Source organism: Pieris brassicae, chromosome 11, assembly GCF_905147105.1.
Source record: "Pieris brassicae chromosome 11, ilPieBrab1.1, whole genome shotgun sequence".
NCBI lineage: Eukaryota > Metazoa > Arthropoda > Insecta > Lepidoptera > Pieridae > Pieris > Pieris brassicae.
Genome location: NC_059675.1, coordinates 13,272,987 through 13,296,147, shown reverse-complemented (window position 1 = coordinate 13,296,147; position 23,161 = coordinate 13,272,987). Strand labels below are relative to the sequence as shown.

Here is a 23,161-nt window from a genome sequence, read left to right as displayed (position 1 = left end):
CCTCCTATTTCATTAAAACAAATTTTTAATTTGCCTTAATATTTAGAAAAGCTTATTATTAAACGATTATATTCGTCGCTGCTATGAATTGATAACAATCTGTGTTTTTCAGATGTTTAGCAAAATGCAATTAGCTCTCAAGTCTATTATATCATCTGGCTAAGCATAACCCATACAATGAATACCTTTGCGACGAACTAGAGCTCATAATTGAATTATGTGTAGCACGGCAATTCTCGCGTGCACTTAGCGTTCAATCAATGTTAAATTATGTGAAGTGACTTTGTTAGCATTGTTTTTCACTTGTAAACATAGTTTGACATATAAAATAATATATTAACATTATGTTTGGGTAGCTAAAAAGTATAGTTTTAATTTTATATTGTGTCTAAAATAGATGTCATCTTGTCTATATTCCAAAATTGTCGATGTGTGTATAAAAATGGAGTTCACAGACAAATTCCAAATCTAAAATTAAATCTTGTGGAGTGATTTTGCCAATTGTTAAGTCTTGGCATGGCTCATAATTATGAGTTGCTTTTGAAAAATACTAAAAGTTGGCTATGACACGTTGCAGTTCTGTCTTGTTTTAAGCAATTGCCAAGAGCGTTCAACTTTAGCCCAGTTGAATACTGCGACTGCGCACTATAGCTTTTTATGTGCAGTATAATTGTGTCCTTATAATATTATTTGTGTCATACATAAAACATTATCTTTTCAATAGTTCAATGAAAGTTGATATCGTATTATATACATACTAATGATAATGTTCTGCCAAAGTAAGATCGTTTTTCCTTATGGGTCAAATATACCTCCTAGAGAATTCAATATCTGGAGAACTCTTCAGATTAATCCAGTACTCATTCAGACTAATCATTTTTTTTATTTTTTTTTATTATTATTAATCACTTAAGATGTCATGTGGAACATGGTGTAATTGTTGCAGCTCCTTACAGACGTGTAAAACAAAAAACCTTAGCGATTTAAAAGAGTGGCGGATAGTTTATTGCCAGTTCTTCTCTTCCGTTGTAAAATTAGAAGCATTTCATATACATTTGCTTTTTTGACGGTCATAAGTGTACATTGTGTTACCTATATGAATTTTGAGGATTGCATTGTAAGGATTTATCGGTTACTAATCCGCTTTGAATAATGCAATGACCACAAGTATCAGGTGTCTGATGAGTGTTAAGTTCGAGGCTGGGGCCTTATAGGTGTAGAAATAGGGACGTACATTCAACGATCGTATGGTTTATTAATGAACAATATAAATAGCAAAATAATTTAACCATATTAAAGTTAATACTGAATTCCGTCTGCAGCTGCAGTTGGCAAGCTTTTTTGCGACTTCTACAATTAATCAATTTGTATAAAATTATACACGTAAAGCTTCCTTAGGAAGTATAAGTTAATTGTATGTCTAAGGATTTTAAATGCGTTTCCTTTCCTTAGTAATAAAAACAGGTTTCGTTGTCGTGTCAATTGTCAGTAATTGGAAGGAACTTTGATGGTTCTCATTTAATTTACTTTTTGTTTCTCGTATTAGTTCGTGTGGAAATATATACGGTAGAAAGGTTTTACTGCCCAAACTTATGCGAAATAAGTTTATCGTGAACAGCCTACCATCTCTACACCAGAATTCTTTTTGGTTCTAGCATCTTGTGTTTGTTACAGCTTAAATGAAAATTGTTAATGTATTTGTAAATTTAAGATTACCAGAATTTGGGGTGGTCTGCAAACTTTTATATTTCAAACTATAAATCTTATGAATAAACTTCATATTCGCACTCAGATAAATATATAAATAAACAGTACTGGCTAGCAACTATCAGTTTATTTACAATAATCTCATTGATGTGGAATGTAAACCCTATTGCCTGAGTCATAGGAATAAAATTCTACTGCCAAATTTCGTTTTAAATGATGATTGATTAACGTAAAGGCCTGGCAATGGAAGCTAATGTTAACCTAACGAATTGATATAATACGTATTTGTCGTAACGAAATTAAGTAATTTTTTAAGCTTATTTCATATATTTGTAGTCAAACGTACAAACTTATATATAAGAAATTCTCCGAAACGTATACGGATGGAAGCCTAAAATAATATAGGTTTTACGAATGTGTTTTGTATGCACTGATAACCTATATTGAAATCAGTTAAATAAAAATGGTTTATTTATTTAAATAAAACCTAAAAATAACAATCTACAGTATTTACAATTTTCTTAATTTGAAACGTTTGGTCCCTATGGCAGTGTACCTTTAACGCTGGCAGTATTTCCTCACAAAATAAAAAAATATATATTTTTAGTAGAAAATACTGTTAAAGTAGCTTACTTTACAATGTACACCGAGAGGGATCGATTACGAAATAGTATTTGTTTATAGTTTATTAAGATAACTGGTCAGTCAATCAGAGAAAAACATAAAGGCTATTAATTATCATATTATTCGTATACTATATCTTGAAGGCCTCTGAAGCAATTTTATAGCATTGAAAATCTCGTGAGCTTTTTCTCTATGCATGTATGGAATCGTGACTAACAATTTTTACTAGTTCACGTTATGTATAACAAACAAATATTAAATTTATCTTACATATAACCAGGCTCACGATCATAATGCAATCTAATATTGACTTGAGTTTCAATTGACTTGGCTGCGGTATCCCCTTTAAAGCGGTTTGTAGTGGCGAAGGCCTGTCTGGGATGACGATGTATAAGCGATAAAGACATTGTACTCCCAAAAAGAACGTGTAGCTTTGTATGTATTATAATGACTTGTCATAATCCAACATTGAAAACAATATTTTATAGTAGTTCTGATTATGTAAATCTAGTCCAATTTAACCCCAAGAAGACACAAGTCTGAGCGTTTTCCGCTAAAAAAACTCCGTTTGTCGCTACTCCCCCTCATTGAAGGAATACTGGGCGTTGACATATCGAATGACGTTCAGTTTCGCGGTCATTTGGAAGGGAAGGCTAAATTAGCATCCAAAAAGCTTGGTGTGCTCAGCAAGGCGAGACGGTACTTCACTCCGGGCCACCGCTTGCAACTCTATAAAGCGCAAATACGGCCCTACATGGAATACTGTTCTCACCTCTGGGCGGTAGCTCCCCAGTACCAGCTCCACTTGACCATATTCAACGAAAACTTGTCGATTAAAAAGAGTGGCGGAGAGTTTATTGCCAGTTCTTCTCTTCCTTAATTTACATTAACTGCCAGTTAATGTAAAATTATAAGGATTTAATATGCATTTATTTTTTGACGTTCATAAGAGCACATTGTGTTACATATATGAATAAATGATTTTGACTTGGCGATAATAGAATCTATTGATCAAATAAACTACATAGGGACATTTATTTATTTATTAAAGTTTACCACATCGTTAATAATGCTATGTCTACAATATATTACAAATAATTTAAATGCAATAAAAATACTAGTAAGTTTTTTCTTATTGTTAAAAAAATAGCAGCAAAACAGCGGCTTAGGTATGAGATAGGCATTTAATGTTTTCTTTAAAAATTAATCAGCCCACTACCGTATATATCCCGATCTGGATAAGTAATATTTAATCCGTTATAATCGCGAAGAATTCGAATGAGAGGTGCTTGAACTCCTAGGTTGGTTTTTGAAGACGGTATTTGGAAATTCACATATTCACCTTTAGGTGGTGAAAAAATTATATGGAGACCTGCCCAGTGATGACTTATTTTTAGTGGTTTGAACGTAGGCCTTTCAATCTTGAAGTCACGGCTACGCACCAAATTAGTTTTTAGTTTTCGATATTTGTGTAGTCGTTCGTACGGTGAAGAAAGACATCGTGAGGAAAGAGGTATTGGCTTACCCCAAAAATCTATGGCGTGTGTCAGGCACAGAAGGCTGATCATCTACTTGCTAAGGAAACAAATATTACGAAACATATAAATGTAACGTCAAGACGCAAAGGCTATGCATGCACCTTCCCCAGTACATCATAAATCTAGTGCTATTTGGACCACCTTGTTTATAACGTAGGATCTTCTAAAATTCCTATGTGGCGCGGAGTACATCCAGCGTAGAAAACCAGTCTCTTTTTTCTTTTTCACTTTCCACAACTGCTCGTTTTTTATGACAGTTTTTTCCGTGCACTACAACTATATGGAATCAGCTGCCCACTTAATAAATTAAAATTCAAATATAGGAATTTCAGACATACGTATATTAAAAGCACAATACGTGTCAACGCATTCGCGAGCTTCTGTGGCCATGGGTGTCGGATTCTTTATAAAAGCTTTGTCTTAATTAAAAACAATGCCTTAATTGGCCACGAAGAGAGTTATACATAAGTATTAAAGAAGCTTTTGTAATTGAATTGTATGACCACATTTTGGCAACAAGTTTGTTCTACTTTTTACGTCACTATATCCATTACGAATCGATACACGGTTTATTTCTGAAACGAGTATTGCGGTCTAGATTTAGGCGTAGTATCGGTATTTATTGGTAAGTGAACTGAAATTTATTAAGCACATCGTTTTTTATTATTGAGCGTGTACACACGTAATAGAAACTTCTTTATGACCTTATTTTCCGGAAAATGATCTACTTAGGGAACTTTACAGAAGTTGGTTAAGTAAAATTTGATAAATTTTAACAAAATGCTTTTATCATCATAGACATAATAATAATAAAATTATTTCATTTTACCTTATTACTACTAAGATTATTACAGAATTTCATTAATTATAATAGAATTATTACAATAATTTGTATCGTTATTTTATATTTTTGTTATTAATGGCTTCGAATCAATCGTGGTAGGGACAAGAAAAAAATGGCGCGTAACGGAAAAGTATGACGTGTAACCGAAAAATGTGACGGTTTTTTTAGCAACACCGATAAAGAAGTTTCACTTCAAAAAAACATGTCCAGGTGCTCTCGCAGTGGCATATCGATATCCTTTGCTGCAGTAATTGATGGAAGTGTAGGAATACTACCTGATAGTCCCTGACTCATGGAGGCTTAGTAGTTCTATCGTTTAACAAAGAAAAACATTATTAAAATAGTTCTGTCAAATATTGGAATTTCTAAGCTAAATATCGTAACATAAGTCTTATTTTACTTGGTTTTGGTAGTTTCGGTGGCTAATATAATGAAAATAAGTGACCTACAATAGTATTTGTTATTAATAAACTTGATAATTCAATTTACATAAGGACACAATATAACCATTGTTCGAATTAAATGTTAATTTATTTCTATGAATAAAATGCTAATATTTTACCTTTATACAAAAAGTTTTTCATCAATTGTAGCACGATGTGAAAAGTTTGATGTACCCGCTTTAGTTTAAATGCAAATGTACAGAATTTGCTTTGTGTATTCCGACCTACTCTAGATATTTATAGAGATATAAGGCTTTTTCGCCTTTATATTTTTAGCTTACAGTTTTAAATACAGTCGCAATTTTAGCTACAGGAGTCGTTACAAGTTTGCTTTCTTGTTAGTCTTTCGTGTTAGTTGTTGCCTAACGAGCAGTCGTATTTAGATAATTTAGTTAAGTGCCTATCTCGAGCCTAATATTTTTCTGCTTAACAAAAATTTCTGGTATTTTTATCTTGCATATGTTCTAACATTTATGTTTATCTAAATTGTCGTATATTTTCGATAAAAGAGTTTGTAACATATACCGTATTTAGTACTATGTGTGATGAGGTAAAAATTTTCATCCCCATTGGGGTGTTATCAGCGCCAGCAACGTCAGCGAATTGATATTGGGCAATTTCCAATCATGACCAAACAACTTTATCTGTTTATGTATCTAGGTTGGGTTCCTGTTTCGTTGATTCAGACCTGTTCAATATTAAAATAATTTCCCCTCATTATGTTTTCATTTATCGTCTACTTATACTCGGCTCCGCAATAGTTGCTTAAGCGAGAGGAAGCCGAAAATCTTAATTAGTTTAATAAAGGAAATTTTCCACTCTAATAATAATTCTACAAAAGATGGCTTGGACGGTTTCAGCATATTTATAATTGAGACACTTGAGACTTGGGACGGGATGATTTATAAGCCTCATTTTTATTCCTTATATTTTTAGTCGGCGCAGTTGATCCCTTTTTTTATATTATGGCAATAGTTTTATGCCAGTAGTTGTTCTATTTATGTCACTTATTGTTAAGAATTTGAATTAAAGGGTTCCTCGACAGATTTGATGCCGGTCTCAGCGATCACGACTTCTTCCTTCTACCACCAGCCAGTCTCTTGCCTTGAATTTGGCCCATCATTATAAGCTGCAACAAGTCGTATCTGTGATGACGCAAAACGTTTTCGAGATTTGCGACTTTCCGTATTTTAACAGTCTGCATAAACTTTCGTGTCATCCCGATTCTTCACTCTGGATCCAGCTGATTCGAAACATACAATACATCACAAAAGCTTCAAGGCGTCTTTTTGTCTTCTTTTGTTATATAGTTATTACATTTGCCAAACATCCATTTATTTGTGGCGTACTTTTCTAAATGAACATTGTAATATATAGAAGTTATGTTGATAATATAAAAAAAAAGTTAAACACATCGTTAAGTGAATGTGCGTATATTACTTTTGATATCAACTATTCGGTTGACTCGTGGCTCGGTTTACCTGAAAACCTATACAAAAAAGTTAAGTAATAGCTACTTAAATAATGATATAAATGTAATATTGGGTTGTGAGTACTAGACAGTTAGGTATCCGGCTAGGCGCAGGCGGGAGGGAGCGCTGCGCGCGCCGACTATTGATCGAGGGGAATGACGCCCGGGCTGACCCAAATAGAGCCTTCGCCCCCCTTCCCTCGCCCCTCCCCCACTCAAACCATTATCCCCCCGAACCGTTCCACGAATTTTCATATACCGCTCCGCGACGAATGTCCCGTACCCTTAGGTTACGTAACTATGGTGCCTAGATTTATTATTGATGGTAGTGGCTGACTACCGTTAAGCTTTTTACCTAGTTAAACAATTGATGAATTAGATTTCATGAAAAAAACACCCTTTTTTCTTCAAAAATCAAGACATTTTATTAAAATACCTTCTTCAAGACATCAATCTCGTTGTGTATATGAGCTTCAAATATTATTTTTCTAATTTAATAACAATTTTCAAAAGTTTTAGATAATGCATCATCTACAAGTTGTAACAAAAGTATGTGTTATAAATACAGCATCAGCAACATATACATATATATATCTATAGGAAGAATTTTAAAGGAAGCAATCGACAGGATTTAAGTAGCATAAGGACATATCAATAAATAGGCATAGTGAGGCGTAACTGACCTACGGTCTGGAAATCCCGTTCCGTGCGGTGCATGCGTAGTTAGTACCCTATGGGGCTCGACATTGCACCGATATTGATTCATTTACCCCATAAACATAGATCACCCTCAATGTTAAATGTTTAATATATTTCTTTGTAACGCTAGGTTGCCTTGACGAATATTCTAGATGTCCTATTTATAAATACTACCCTTGAGATTCTTATACCAGTAAAAGTGCTTTATAATTCAGTTTTGTTGGTCGAAGTCTGCTGTAAACAGATGCCCTTTTTAATTGTATCCTTTCACAGATATACGAAAGGATTGCATTTTATTCTCTCTTCTATCTTGATTTCGGATCTCGGCTCTTCACCCACTACGATAAAAAAGCAACCTTAAGCTCCATTACGTGACCGAGTGGAGAAACTAACGACCTGAAAAACCACGTTCTATATTTGCTGTCGCGTAATTACGGCAGACGTCAAGTTCCGGATATTAATATCTGCCAGGTGTCTAGAAACGAATAATGATATATCCTATTAATCCTGAACATTTCAAAATGTTTGAATTTCGAATTATCGTCCAACTGGTTTACAAGTATCGCGGTATGTTGATACTAAAAAGCGAATTCGCAAAGAAATAATGTAGGTACCTGTTTAAGTTACTAACAGACGGTAGACGCTCTGATTACATAAGTGTTCTGTTCATTAATTTTCACGGTGTATATGAAACTGTTTTATCGCATTATAATGTTATGCGCTCGTAAACTTGAAAATATGCATTTTTAGTTTTATTTGGCAAGTTGGTTTAACTAATTTTTATAAAATTAATATAGCCGGTGTCTACCGTTAGGAGAAATCTTTATTGAAATATCCTTTTTTATTCGAGCCCTTAAAATTGTTCAAGGACGAAAGTGTAATTATATAACGCGAGACGTACGAAGTACGAAGAATTTTCGCCCTACGGGTAGCAGATTCGCAGAGACGCCTATAAAGCTATTTATACGTATGTGTATCCATTTTATTGCAATATCATAATACTAATGTAATAAAGTGCTGGTAATAAAACGCTTTCATAAAATACCTACACAAGAGAGAAAAGTATTTATAATATATATTTTTTTGTTGTGGTTTAAATGTATAAAAATTGAGTATTCGAATAGCGCTTGTATTTATCGAAGTGATGACTGTAATCACTTTCAAATGCGTTGGGCAAGATTTGACAGTTAGATAAGGCTTGAGAGGCATGGGAAATGGTGTCGATTGGCGGTGGTTGTCATCGGGTCGGTTGTGAAAGGTTACGAGCGGGGCGGGCGGGCGACAGGGCGGGTGGCGCGCGCAGCGAGATGCGCGCGGCGACCGCCGTGGCGGCGCTAGCGTCGTGACGCAGTGTGACGTCAGTGCACCGACGACCCGATAGGCACAATCCCAACCGTCAGTCGCCGCCCGAAGCAGGCCGCCCAAAGACGTGCCTTCGTCATCCGTTCGCACCACTATCATACCGGGTTTTAGTTTCGTATCACGTAGCTCCAGTGCCGTGCGACAGTTCGACGTGGAAGCGCACATAACATTTTTAAGTTTTTCCGTTGGAACGAGGAAGCCGTAAAGGTCTTCGTTTTTGCAGAACTAGGAACGACCTACTACGCTCCATCGGCGAACACAGCGACTAGAGGCGGCTTATACTTTTAAAACCGCCTTTTCGATACACTTGCGAAAATGGGCGAGGTGAGTGCACCAATACATAGAGGATTGGTTGCCTATTGTAGTTTTATTTTCATTTTTCGTATTGCATTTTATATGTGAGTGCATGGTAATTAGATTAGTTTTCACGTTTGTGTCATCGGAGAATTCGTTCATCAAAGCATTTGTGTAAAAAAAAATTTTCTCCATTAGCCTCCCTTCTAGTTAATAAAAAAAAATTATCATTTAAAAATCATTAGAAATTGGATGCATATCTTGTTAAGCGTTTTTAAATTACGTTTTTGTTATAATCAGTAGATTCATTGTGTAGTTAGTAAAGGAATAAAATATTGAAGACGGCGCCGGCTGGATTGCGTAACGGCACGTATTGATCGAGCGGCAGGAGACACTTTGCTTTGAAGCTCTCATAGCTTTTCATGGTTCATACAATTAATGAAATAAGCTTTTGTACTAATTACTAGATGCGATCTAGACTGAAATCAAACCTCATTAATAATTTATAGATAATTTGAATTTAAAGTTAAAACATTTTGGATTAGTTGTACTTCTGTTATATATTTTTAAAATAGTTGACGACGACAAACTAGGTATAGTAGAGAAAATAGTTGGGGGTCATGATTGATATAATTCCTCCAAGGTGTTCAGAAGGAAGTGACTAAACAGGTAGTCGCGGGAGGCGGTTAGAGCCCGCGCTAAGTGTAAGAGTACTGAAGGTTTATTAGGAAATTGCCTTGTCATTATGTCATTTAAATCGCATTGAGTACCGTCGCTCTATTGGAGTATTTCCTTTATCCTTTATGACGTCAGCACGCACAGTTATGCCGGACCCAGTCCTTGGTCTGTTATGTCCCGAAATTAGATATCTTACGTAATGCTCTCCATTACGGGGAGGTTTTACTACGGTTTTGAAGCGTTGAAAGTTCACTTTTACCGACTATTCATTTAAAAATTATATTCGATCTCTTATGCAATATGGTGAACTGTCAAATGACAAAAAATTAAAAAAAAAACACACTTGTTCGAAACACAATATAGTAACGAAATTGAAACTGGAAAATGTGTAAAAGAATGAACTCTGTCATGGGCGTATAGCGTGATTTTCGGTATCAGTGTTTGAGAAATAGTTTTGATAAATATATTATTGTCAGAGTTATAAGGAGTTTTGATGAAAATAATTTAGCATGCATTAGAGACATTCCACGCAAAAATCAGTACTTTTATTCAGTATCATTAAATGAAATCAACCTAATAACAGATTTACTCTTTATCTCTCGAATTATTTACGCTTTTAGTAATAACTACTAATTACCTTTTAGTTTTTAGTTCAGTGCCATCAAGCACTTTGAGTATTTAATGTCACCAATTAAGGTCGAAACAATTGTTTTTGTTATTAAAATATGTGACCTTAGGTCGACAGGGAGATAGTAATTGATTTTATGAATAATCCAATTTGGTGTCTTAATTAATATACCTAATATAATACTGCTATACTCAGTATACCAACAAAGACACGTGAATGCAGTTTCTAATAGTGTTTTGGCACAGTGAGCGTATTCGCGACGTCAGAAGCCAGTCTCGACACGACATTAGTTAAAAATAATTGTCTCATTCACATGTTTCGGTAGCTACTACGATAGTAACCACAAAATTTCGGTGTAAACCGGTTTCGTGACCATGGCAATGAATATCTTAATCGATGAGTCTTTGTTATTGGTCTAAAATTTTGCAAGATTCCGACCCGCTGTCTACTGATTTCGATTATAATAGTTCGCATTGCGTCGCGTACGCCCTTTGAGAAAATCGTATAATAGGAACGGTGTTGCCTTCAAATAAAGCACCATTGAACTGGATGCCATTGTATGGACGTCATTATGCTTTGACCCTAAATATCTCTTCATCCCCTAGCAAGTTTCGCTTTGTGCTGGACGAAACCAGATTCGATTTTCCATCAGTTATTCCGGTTTAACCTTTATGGAGATTATAGAATGCGGTCGCTAGGGTCCGGGGGTGGCAACCTTGTATTTTAGCTATTTATGTCGAGGGTCGAAGCGGGGGCTGGACCGAGTGCGCACGCGTGTTAGCCCATGCTTATGTAACAAAGATCACGCCTTCTTAAAACGTGTACTGTTCCCGATGTATGAATATAAAATCGTTTTGAACGTTGAATTTAGCCGAGGATCGTAAATTGTGTCGTAAAATTTTAATGTTCACATCGACTCACCTATTTCCTAGCTCTTAAACTCCGATAATGAGTATGTCGCATTCGGCTACGAGCACACAGTGAGACCGTATTGTTACTCAAAGTAGCCTTCATGGATATTCATAGCTTTAATGAGGGCTTGGACGAAAACGTTTATCAATTATCGATGGTGATGGCTGACTTGTTTATCCGTCGTAGACGCATTTAGAAACGGTCACATAGGATAAATATTGGTTCACGAGATGGATGTTCGTTCATATAAAGTAACGTAAACAGATGTAGTCACGAGAATCTATTGTCATTGAATTGTGCATGCGTGTTTGTATATGCGTGATTCGACCGTGGCTACAGTTGCTCTCAGGTTCGCACACGTAACTAGTTCATATCAATTGAACGCCATTGAGCCAGTGATCCCTAGTAGGACCACAGAGTAGTTTCCAAGGTTACACTTTGTGATCACTATAACACAAGGAGTTCCACTATGGTAATCTGCTAGATTTTCAAATGCATTTTTAATTTTAGAAGCACTTAGCAATGTGTTTATATTTGTTATGCTAATCATGATTTGTGTTTTCTAGAAGGTTTATGTTCATGACAACGCATGGTTCTTATTTATTAATTGGAACCCTGCGGTGTCTTCATATCACATAGTTTCCATTGCATGGCCCCCGGGCCCTTAGTTACATAGTAGATGTCTAGCCCCTAGTTATGTTTTGCAGCATGGCCGTACCGACTCGTACCGCGTCGCAACCATCGGCCCCATTAAGGATGATAATAGAACAGCTGATGGACATTACAAGGTTTTTAATTTGCATTTTCATGTCATTTCAACCTGATGATCGAAGTTTTGAAATGCATGCAACTCGAACGTCATGCATGTTTATCATTACTCCATTAAAAAAATGTTATCAGTGTACAAATTTTCTGGGATAATTACAGTTTAACTTACAGTGATGGCATTTACCAAATCGCTTTACAATTTTAAGTGCTTGTTAATGTTTATTGTGGGACGGGTGTGTATAGAAAGATAATGTTCAAATTGGAATTTCGCAGACACGACGAAAACCACCCGCGAAAAAACGGAAACCCGGAGATTTAGATGATCTTAAACAAGAATTGGACATTGACTTCCACAAAGTAACTCCCGAAGAACTCTACCAAAGATTTCAAACGCATCCAGAAAATGTAAGACTCTTTAAAGCATTCATTTGTGTAATGTAAAGTATTTATTATGTTCCCAACGTTATTTAAATTTTTGCTTTTAAACATTTTGCTTGTTTCTAGGGCCTCAGTCATGCGAAAGCGAAAGAGAACTTGGAAAGAGATGGTCCAAACGCACTCACACCCCCAAAACAGACGCCCGAATGGGTGAAGTTTTGTAAAAATCTATTCGGTGGTTTCGCATTATTACTGTGGATTGGTGCTATTCTATGCTTTATTGCCTACGGAATTCAGGTCAGTTTTTCATTGGAAAAGCCGGATAAAATTTTAAAATCGCCCCGTTTATATGAAAGATGTCTTGTTGGATTATTATTTTTATTTATTTAGTTCGAATATTTCAGGCGAGTACGGTAGAGGAGCCTGCAGACGACAACTTGTACCTTGGTATTGTATTAGCCGCTGTAGTCATTGTAACTGGTATCTTCTCGTACTACCAAGAAAGCAAGTCATCGAAAATTATGGAATCCTTCAAGAACATGGTGCCCCAGTTCGCAACTGTCATTCGTGAGGGTGAAAAGTTAACACTACGTGCTGAAGATCTTGTGCTTGGTGACATTGTTGAGGTAATAACTGACCATATGCACTTCTTCTGGTGGCTGTCAGGTTTTGCAATTACGCGTTATTTTCAAGGTTAAATTCGGCGACCGAATCCCCGCTGACGTCCGTATCATTGAATCGCGAGGCTTCAAAGTGGATAACTCAAGTTTAACTGGTGAATCGGAGCCCCAATCTCGCGGAGCAGAGTTTACGAACGAGAACCCATTGGAAACCAAGAATTTGGCCTTTTTCTCTACCAACGCTGTAGAAGGCACTGCTAAAGGAATTGTGATTTGTTGCGGAGACAATACTGTACGTTGACCTTAATTTTTATTATACTTAGCTTATCAGCTGCTTATCTTCTCTTATCGGTGATTGTTTTTAGGTCATGGGACGTATCGCTGGTCTGGCTTCCGGTCTGGACACTGGAGAGACCCCTATCGCTAAGGAAATCCACCACTTTATCCATTTGATTACCGGTGTAGCCGTATTCCTTGGTGTCACATTTTTCGTTATCGCGTTTATCCTCGGCTACCACTGGCTCGACGCTGTCATTTTCCTTATTGGTAAGATTTTTAATGGGTAACTTATAGAAGATTGGAAGTTTGTATGTGATTTCTTAATAATCCTTCGTACGTTTCTAGGTATCATCGTAGCAAACGTACCAGAAGGTCTTCTGGCCACTGTAACAGTATGTCTGACTCTCACTGCCAAACGTATGGCTTCCAAGAACTGCCTTGTTAAGAACTTGGAGGCCGTCGAGACTCTCGGATCAACGTCCACCATTTGTTCTGATAAGACTGGTACCTTAACCCAGAACAGAATGACCGTCGCTCACATGTGGTTTGACAACCAGATTATTGAAGCGGACACGACTGAAGATCAATCTGGAGTTCAATACGGTCGGTATATTTTCAACCACAATAATCCTGTGTCTTCGCTAACCTAACCTAACCGCTTTTCTTTCAACAGACCGCACAAGCCCTGGTTTCAAGGCCCTGGCTAAAATCGCAACTCTGTGTAACCGTGCTGAATTCAAGGGTGGCCAAGATGGTGTGCCAATTTTGAAGAAGGAAGTCGCTGGTGACGCGTCTGAGGCTGCTCTGCTTAAATGTATGGAGCTTGCGTTGGGAGATGTTTTGTCTATCAGAAAGAGGAACAAGAAAGTTTGCGAAATTCCCTTCAACTCAACCAACAAGTACCAAGTGTCCATTCACGAAAGCGATGACCCCAGCGACCCCAGACACCTGTTGGTGATGAAGGGAGCCCCTGAAAGGATTTTGGAACGATGCAGCACTATTTTCATTGGTGGCAAGGAAAAGGTATTTATGGCCATTAAATTCATAATGTTTCGTGTGGTGAAAAAAAATTTATAAACTATTTAATGAAATAGCTACTATTATAGAGCAAGAGTTATCATAGCGATAAGAATTAGTCACAGATTTTCACAGTTTGCCTAGATTATGGTAACAAATGTTAGGTATGTTAGCCCTACAGTTTACAGTTTCATATCGTTCCTGCTACGAGATAATTCGGTTTCAGCTTAATTTCTTTTATAAAACGATATATCGATACCTTAGATAAAAAATATATTTAAGCAGTGATGTGGACTACCGACTCGCTGGTAGTTACACATAATGTAATGTAGAGAGTATTTAGTCAAAGGAAATTTTGTAAATACTTAACATTGTAGCATTATTATGTGAATCTGTAATGAATAAAAATTATTTAAAAAAAGTTATTTTCAAGTCAGTAAAAATAACAATAAACGTGATGATTCTAAGGTATTGGACGAGGAAATGAAGGAAGCTTTCAACAACGCGTACTTGGAACTGGGAGGTCTTGGCGAGCGAGTGCTTGGTTTCTGTGACTTGCAGCTGCCTTCGGACAAGTATCCGATTGGCTTCAAGTTCAACACTGATGACGTTAATTTCCCAATTGACAACCTTCGCTTCGTTGGACTTATGAGTATGATTGACCCGCCCCGTGCTGCCGTACCTGATGCTGTTGCTAAGTGCCGATCTGCTGGAATCAAGGTATATATCCCTGTATAGGAAGATTATATTGATTCTAGTGTGTTGCCGGCCTTTTACATTTCTTAATTTTATGATTGGTTTCAATCTTATATTAAATAAAGCCGGGTAGAAACAGCACTTCTTAAAAAAAACATTTATTTAAAGAATCTATTGTATTTTCTACGCTATCTAGGTTATCATGGTGACTGGAGACCATCCCATCACAGCCAAAGCCATCGCCAAGTCTGTCGGTATTATCTCCGAAGGCAACGAAACTGTTGAAGATATCGCAGCCCGTCTGAACATCCCCGTCTCTGAAGTGAACCCACGAGAAGCCAAGGCCGCTGTTGTCCACGGAACTGAATTGAGAGAACTTAACTCGGACCAGTTAGATGAAATTCTCAAGTAAGTACCTTAAATATTGAAAAACACTGTCGTAATTGTAAAAACCTAAAATTTATGATTAATTAATTGATTAAATGTTTTAACCATGTAGAATTGCGAAAAAAAATATATCTCAAAGTACTAAGTATTTTTGCTGCTGTTTTCTGAATGTCCTACAACCCCAAGGTGGGAAAGTGGGCGTTCTTTGCGTTCGGTCTTGAGCCTCGTATTTCACCGCGCTCCAAGTCTCTTTCCGGCTGTCTGTCTCATCTCCAATTGTACTGCCACGCTTCCGCTTTCCTTGCGGGGTTCTTATCAAGCGCCTGCTTGGGAATATGATTAGGATCCCTTCTGCTGGATAATCGGGTTTAAAAGCAAATCTAGAATATCCATCATACTGTCAGTCCATCTTTATAATTTTGTTTCGTTATAAATACCGAACTATTTCTATCCAGGTACCACACCGAAATCGTATTCGCCCGTACATCACCACAGCAGAAGCTGATCATCGTTGAGGGTTGCCAGCGTCTTGGTGCCATTGTGGCTGTGACCGGAGATGGTGTGAACGACTCGCCTGCTTTAAAGAAGGCCGATATCGGTGTTGCCATGGGTATCGCTGGATCTGATGTGTCGAAACAGGTTAGTTTTACGATTGTTATGTACACATAATGCCCATGTGATAAATACAGTAATCCCTCCTATAACAAGTTAGATTGGTTCCGCGTTGTGGTATTCTCGCATAACGCGCTTATATGACCCTAAATAACGTTTTCGTAACAAATTATTCACGTTTAACTTTTCTCGTTACAAATTATTCACGTTTAACTTTTCTCGTTAAAGGGGATTTAAATCGAATATTTATAATAAACTAAGAACCAAATATAACGTGTTAAATCCCCGCTTTATATGGCCTGTGTTGGCGAGTGACTGAAATCGTGTAGTATGCAAATGCGTTATAAAAGTAGGTATACCTTTACTGTATAGCGCGTATCTTGGCCAGATTTTAACTGGAGGGAATAATTATTTTTTAAATTTAAATTTGATTAACCATAAAAGAACTGCTACTAGCCACATAATTTTTCTCCCAGGCTGCTGACATGATTCTTCTCGATGACAACTTTGCGTCAATCGTAACTGGTGTAGAGGAGGGTCGGCTGATCTTCGATAACCTGAAGAAGTCCATCGCTTACACCCTGACTTCTAATATCCCAGAAATTTCACCCTTCCTGGCCTTTATCCTTTGCGATATTCCTCTGCCTCTCGGCACTGTTACTATCCTTTGCATCGATCTCGGAACTGACATGGTAAGTTCGACTTTGTATACAAATGAATTAATTCTTGCTAGAAAGTTCATACTTTTAATGTTTTATGAAGAAAAAAACTTCGCAGTTATAACAGCCCGTGAGGCAAAGTGAAAAAAATAATTAAAAATATAGAACTTTTGAACGTTATAATGGGTAATTAATAGATATTATAAATTTTATATAAAGTCTTAATAAGTATGTAAAATGATACATCAATCAACCTGTTACAACGTCACTAGCTATATTAAGCACTGAATATTTTCCTTAGGGCTTTCAGCTCTATGTCGAGAATAATGTATTAATGATATTAGGTACCAGCTATTGCCCTTGCGTATGAAGAAGCCGAGGCGGATATTATGAAACGACCGCCTAGGAATCCATTTTGCGACAAACTAGTCAATGAGAGGTTATAATTAGTGTGTTGCCCTTACTAACAGTTTTCAGCTAATACAGTCGGTGTTGTCTTGATATCGTCCGTGCATTAATTTGTCTTTGTAACTATTACTCACGTGTATAATTTGCTAAAGTATAGTTACATTGACATGTATAGTGTAATGTGTTAAGGTTTTTAAGTGTACTAATCTTGCTCGAAATTTCTCCAATGCAAGTAGTATTAATATGAAGTATTCTAATGATAGGGCTGCATAAATGCAAAAGTAAATTGTGATCCCATTGATTGACACACACAAATTCACTCGTCATGTTCACCGGTCATCCAGCTGAAAAGGAGTTAGGTCTCAGAAGTCATTATCATTCACCGTTCATTTAATTTTGTGTTTCACGTTTCGGAGAGCTGCAGATGTCATTTTTTTTTTGTGTGAAATTTATGTGTTTTTTGTTTTAGTTTTAAGTTGCGCGCGTTGTAAATATACGTCGCGTGCGCGGCGTGTGTTTTCAACGGCCGTTGAATGTTCGGTGTTGTACACACGTGACAATGATTGCACCACGCTTTGTCGTGCGCGTTGGCGGACGATTCGCGGTTCGCTCTCATAGCTAGTATTTGTGTAGGTGCCCGCCATTTCCCTGGCTTACGAGGAGGCCGAATCTGACATTATGAAGCGACAGCCGCGTAATCCTTTCACTGATAAGCTCGTTAACGAGAGGTAAAACACCGCGAGCGAACAACGCTCGTACGAAACTATTATTATTTCCGCTATTGCTTGCTATACCACGTATTTGTCTTCAATATTAAGGTTCTGTTGTTGCCCGTTCCGTGGACGGTGTCCCGAACGACATGTGGATATTGAAGGCGACAATCGCGCACTGTTTTTCTGCCTTGCGTTGTCATTATTTTTCATATACTTACTAAACTCCCCCTCTTTTTCTATGTAGCTTGTTGATGATGGAATGACGTGTTTCGTCAATAAAACGTATCACAAACACGTCATTCCATACATGTGTTTTGGATATATTCTTACTTGGGTGTGGTATATGTGTTAGTGCTAGAAGGTAAGTAAGTGTTCATTGTCTCTCCCTCTGTGTCTGCCATCTCTGTGCCGAGCATGTATTTTGACAAACATCTTTTATTATGTATCTGTGGTTTTTATATTTCTATTTTATCTATTTTTTCTTCATTCCCTCCATGCACATCGACACGATCGCTATCATTTTATAATTTTCTGACACGTATCACCGCGTAATTTATCATGGCCAGGTTTCCTATCGAATACATTAGGGCTCACACTTAGAATTAGTACCTTCCTTTTGAGACGTTTAGCTACTCGAAGTACACGCTATATATCTATATATTTTTTAGACAATTGAGAGACATTATTTTTAGTCTATTTATGATAGATCGGAGCTGCGTTGGGTATTCAGGTATATATTTATGTAATTACTGTGCGCGAGAGTCGCGCTAGTGTTGGTTTGTCCTGATCGCTTGGTGTTTAATAAGGTGCCTGCTATATCCTTGGCGTACGAGGCGCCCGAGTCAGATATCATGAAGCGGCAGCCGCGGGACCCTTACCGCGACAACCTCGTCAACAGAAGGTTGGCCAGCACCCGCCATTGCGCGGCCGTGGCAAAGCTTTTAGTTTTCATCATGGGTGTTGACGCAATGATTAGCCCACTATTACTTGGTGCAATCTTCTAAATATATTCGCGATACATAACCCACATAGTTGTTTACATTTTCTACTTCTATATATTGAAAAGTAAATAATTATGAGGATGCCTTGTTGACTGGTGAAAACCGTCGTACCATTTAATAGAAAATTGCACAATATTTATGTAATTGGTCTAAAAAAAAAACACTAAATTTGACTAGTGTGGCTTTTCTTGGTTGAACAGTTCCATTAATAAGTGGATGTGGAAGAGTGATTACGGGAGGGTCGCAGAGTAGGAGAATAATACTGACAGTACATAAATACAATTTTACCTATCTATCATTTATTTTAAATATTTTCCTATATAACAATCTTCTAGGATATTTAAAACAGAATGCTATCTAATAGATCTAGAACAATCTAGAATAGATTGAATTAGTGTTCTTTATCTTTACAGTCTCACTCTTCCATATTTCAATAGAAAAGGGCAAAAAGCAAGTAAAATGTGACGGAATGCACGTTAGACATAGAGGTGATACGTCTTTAGGGCGTATATAGTGAGAAATGTGTGTTGTGTTCATAGAGTAGATAATAGAATTAGACTTTAAATATATATTTTTTTAATGAAATTAGGAGACGTGAGAATATTTTGTTTATGTTTTATAGTGAGTATATATGTTTAGGCACATGGCTTTGCATTCACGGTGCTCGGACGCATTACATCGAATCTATTTTTAACGCTTTCACAGAACTGCTTTTGCGTCTTCCCTCTTACCAATAGTTTTAAGTGTATGCATGTATGGTGACGTTAACGTGAGTATATTGCTTTCTCGAGAATAATACAAACCACCTAAGTATGACAAATGATTTTATAAATGTTAAACGGTTATAAACGCTCCAAATTTGTCATATTTAATGATTCTATTCGATTCGAAATTGTTTATCGAGCCATGACCTGCCAGAGTACAAAATGCATGTTATAATTTTAGCAAATTAAACCGCCACTCTGTGCCAAGCAGCTCGGTAACTTTTTCTCGTTTGAGTAATTAACTGAGGCAGTAATTTTTGTTCTCTAAAATTAAATGGACCAAGTGGTTCAGATTTTATTAAATGCTCGATGTTCAAAGGCTTTTTTATGTTAGTTTGAATGCAGATTTGTAATTCATACTTCAATATCAATAGGTTGATTTCAATGGCGTACGGCCAGATCGGAATGATTCAAGCCGCCGCTGGCTTCTTCGTCTACTTTGTGATCATGGCTGAGAATGGATTCTTGCCCTTGAAACTTTTCGGTATAAGAAAGCAGTGGGACTCGAAGGCTATCAACGACTTGACCGACTCCTACGGACAAGAATGGGTATGTACATCATCACCGGACACCGGTACCGTGATCAGTCCTGATAGATGTTTAACGAATCAATCAATTTCCAGACATACCGAGACCGCAAAGCTCTTGAGTACACCTGCCACACAGCTTTCTTCGTGTCCATCGTGGTGGTGCAATGGGCCGACTTGATCATATGTAAGACCCGTCGTAACTCCATCGTACACCAGGGAATGCGCAACTGGGCCCTCAACTTCGGTCTGATCTTCGAGACGGCCCTCGCCGCATTCCTGTCCTACACTCCCGGGATGGACAAGGGTCTCAGGATGTATCCCCTGAAGTGAGTTGATTATCTGTCGTTTTATTACAGCAACGTGTTTCACGTTACTAACACGCCTATGCGGCAGGTTCGTGTGGTGGCTGCCGGCCATTCCCTTCATGCTGTCTATCTTCATCTACGACGAGATCCGGCGCTTCTACCTGCGCCGCAACCCAGGCGGTTGGCTGGAGCAAGAGACGTACTACTAAGCTGCCCTGTCCGCGCGTCGTGCAGCTGTTAGTTATCGCGTTACCTTCATTTGAGTTCTCGTCCCAGACTGACAGAGGTCGCGGTACCGTTCCGGTGTTTGTGTTATCGCTGTCGTGTTCGCTTCTCACCGCTTGTTGCGTACCGTCTATGTTACCGCCGGCCCGCGCCGTTCGCCCGGCCCTCTATGTATATACGGTGTGTGTGGTGTCGACGTGTCGTTTCTCATTCGATTAGGATTGGACATATCGAGGAATCTCGTTCGTTATTCGGTTGAATCTCAGTCGTTCGGGCGAGGGCGACGGCGAAAGCGGACCGTGGACTCTCGCGCATTCGTTCACACACACTCGAATACAGTACTAATATGTTGTTTTCTCACCTGCGCAATAAGTAAAAGTCGCCGAGAGACGCAGCCGCGCCGTCGCTCGGCGGCCAACGAAAGCATTTGTTGTAAAATTTACATTTAAGCCATTTATATTATTTTAAGTTAGATTAAGTTGAATTTCGGTGTGAATAAGATTTAGTTGAGGATTCGATCGGATGCGTGGTGTGTGTGAGGTGGTTGTGGAGTGCCCGGCTCTAGTGAACTACCGCTTACTGTTAGGTAGGTAGTTGAATTTTCTAAGCCATATTTTCAATCGTAAAGTAGTTAAAGTAAAGAGCATACACAGCGCGACGCTTTTCTTTTTCTCGACTAATCAGATCATTAGAGATTTCGTCATGTTTATAACATAGGCTGCTCATGGTAATTGTGTAAGATTTTATTTCTTAAATTAATTAAATGATAATAACAAATGTAGAGAATGCGTAATTAGAGATTTTTAAAATTATACAGTTATGATAGAGTCATATTGTTTTCGTCGACGCTCGGCTCTTCTACGTTTGTAGGATGGTAAGGTTAGGATGGGCGTGGTAGGCGGACTAGAGGGCGTGGCGTACACCATGGAAGTACCGAGTGGACGATTCATTTCAATTTCGTAACGAATACATATAACATACTATAATAATGGTTACAGAAGTAATATATAACATTATAGTAACTAATAAATCTAAATTATATGAAATGTTTATAGATTTAAATATTGTTTCCTTAGGGTGATCTTCTGTGCTTGTTCGATTGGAACGATGTACATTTCACTGACAATAGTCGTTAAACATTATTGATATTATTGTAATGATCGGATCTTTGTAAGTTTGTTTAATGTTACGTACACGGTAGGACTAACATTGTTTTGCGTTCGACAGTTCTTTACACCATTTTTTTTTATAGTATTACTCTGTTGGCTAGGTGCGCTGTAAAAATGTAAGTGTTAATAAAAAAAACATTTTCAAAATATTATTGCGATGTTTCATTGATATTAGCTTTTAAATCATTAAATTATTTAAATAATAAACCTTGGTATGATTTGGATGAACAAGATAATTCCAACCAAGTCCTATGTTCCTATATCCTACCGAAGACGATAGAAGTGCAATCAAGGAATTGATTCCTCTAAACATCATGATGCAGTGAAATTAATTACGAAGAGAATGCATATTGTCTGTTAAAATGAAAATTTGTTTGAAAATGCGACAAAATTGGTAACGTAATGACTATTCTGTGAGAGTATATAATTATACATTTTATTACCCATAATAAAATTTTAAAGGCCGGCAACGCTTTCACGAGCCGTCTGGCATTGAGTGTCTAATGGGCGGCGGGTATCACTTAATAACTTAACAGCTTCACGCCCGTTTGCCACTCCCCGCCCTTGTTCTATCCAAATAAATATTTTAATGAGGAAAACTGCTACGCTATTACAAACACACATTTTCTTTTCATTACAATATGATTAAGTGTTCTTATAATAAAAGTAACAAGTTATATAACGCCTCCAGTCTTATTCAGAGCCATCTCTTGGCGAATACTGGAATACGTTTTGAGAACTGGAATACTTTTCAGTACTAACACCAAGCAGTTTTTATTATAGATATAGTGAGGTGTTACGCCATCTAGTGGGCATTAAAAACATTTGAAAGTAGTTACACATTATATTGTAGGTTGTAGCTTTGGTAAATTAACAACAGCACTATTTGCACGAACATTTTGGTAGTTTTTTTACGTCGTTAGTAATTATTATTTATGTCTGTGTGATCAAACTATGTAAATTCGTTTACTTTTAAATGTTTTTATGGAAACCGCGCTCCTTGGCCATATTTCGAACTAAGCAGAAACATGAATGAACTTGGATATGTTATGGAGAAATCAAAAAATTACATTGTATCGAGGAATATTTGTCCAAACAACGTTTACATTTTATGTATTGTCTATACTACGAAGATATATTTTAAAACCTTTGAACATTATCAAAATTCTTGTGAATATATATGACTTAGTTTAAAATACTACACAACTTTTACTATTTGAAATAAATCAGGTCTAGATAGTAATTTTAAACTACATACTTCATAATATCCGTGCACATCTGAGCACCTGGGCAAAGTGCCAGTGTCCTGATTACGTTCGATGCTATAACATAATTTATGATTGTATATTCTTTATTCTTAAGTGTTTCAAAGCTCCAGATACTCACAAACAATAAGTACGAATACCAAAAGATTACAAATGACTTATAGT

At 37.2% G+C, this 23,161-nt stretch overlaps 1 protein-coding gene across 7 annotated transcripts in view; it reads left to right on the top strand.

The window, feature by feature from the left end:
* The window catches only part of LOC123716161 (sodium/potassium-transporting ATPase subunit alpha), a 37,872-nt gene extending 15,989 nt beyond the window's left edge, over positions 1-21,883 (top strand). Inside the window, exons 2-18 of one of the 7 annotated variants that reach the window (XM_045671763.1) lie at positions 8,912-9,012; positions 11,908-11,988; positions 12,242-12,373; positions 12,473-12,643; positions 12,751-12,972; positions 13,040-13,258; positions 13,332-13,512; positions 13,591-13,848; positions 13,919-14,268; positions 14,731-14,982; positions 15,155-15,366; positions 15,801-15,984; positions 16,434-16,649; positions 17,658-17,752; positions 19,877-20,051; positions 20,126-20,358; positions 20,426-21,883. In XM_045671763.1, coding sequence (XP_045527719.1) covers positions 9,004-9,012; positions 11,908-11,988; positions 12,242-12,373; positions 12,473-12,643; positions 12,751-12,972; positions 13,040-13,258; positions 13,332-13,512; positions 13,591-13,848; positions 13,919-14,268; positions 14,731-14,982; positions 15,155-15,366; positions 15,801-15,984; positions 16,434-16,649; positions 17,658-17,752; positions 19,877-20,051; positions 20,126-20,358; positions 20,426-20,546 — 3,111 coding nt within the window. In that variant the 5' untranslated portion in view covers positions 8,912-9,003 and the 3' untranslated portion in view covers positions 20,547-21,883. Of the gene's footprint in view, positions 1-8,715; positions 9,013-11,907; positions 11,989-12,241; positions 12,374-12,472; positions 12,644-12,750; positions 12,973-13,039; positions 13,259-13,331; positions 13,513-13,590; positions 13,849-13,918; positions 14,269-14,730; positions 14,983-15,154; positions 15,367-15,800; positions 15,985-16,433; positions 16,650-16,960; positions 17,056-17,657; positions 17,753-18,543; positions 18,639-19,876; positions 20,052-20,125; positions 20,359-20,425 lie in introns of those variants that run through there. The other 6 variants (XM_045671761.1, XM_045671760.1, XM_045671758.1 and 3 more) reach the window with 6 other exon arrangements.
* Positions 21,884-23,161: the final 1,278 nt, after the last annotated feature.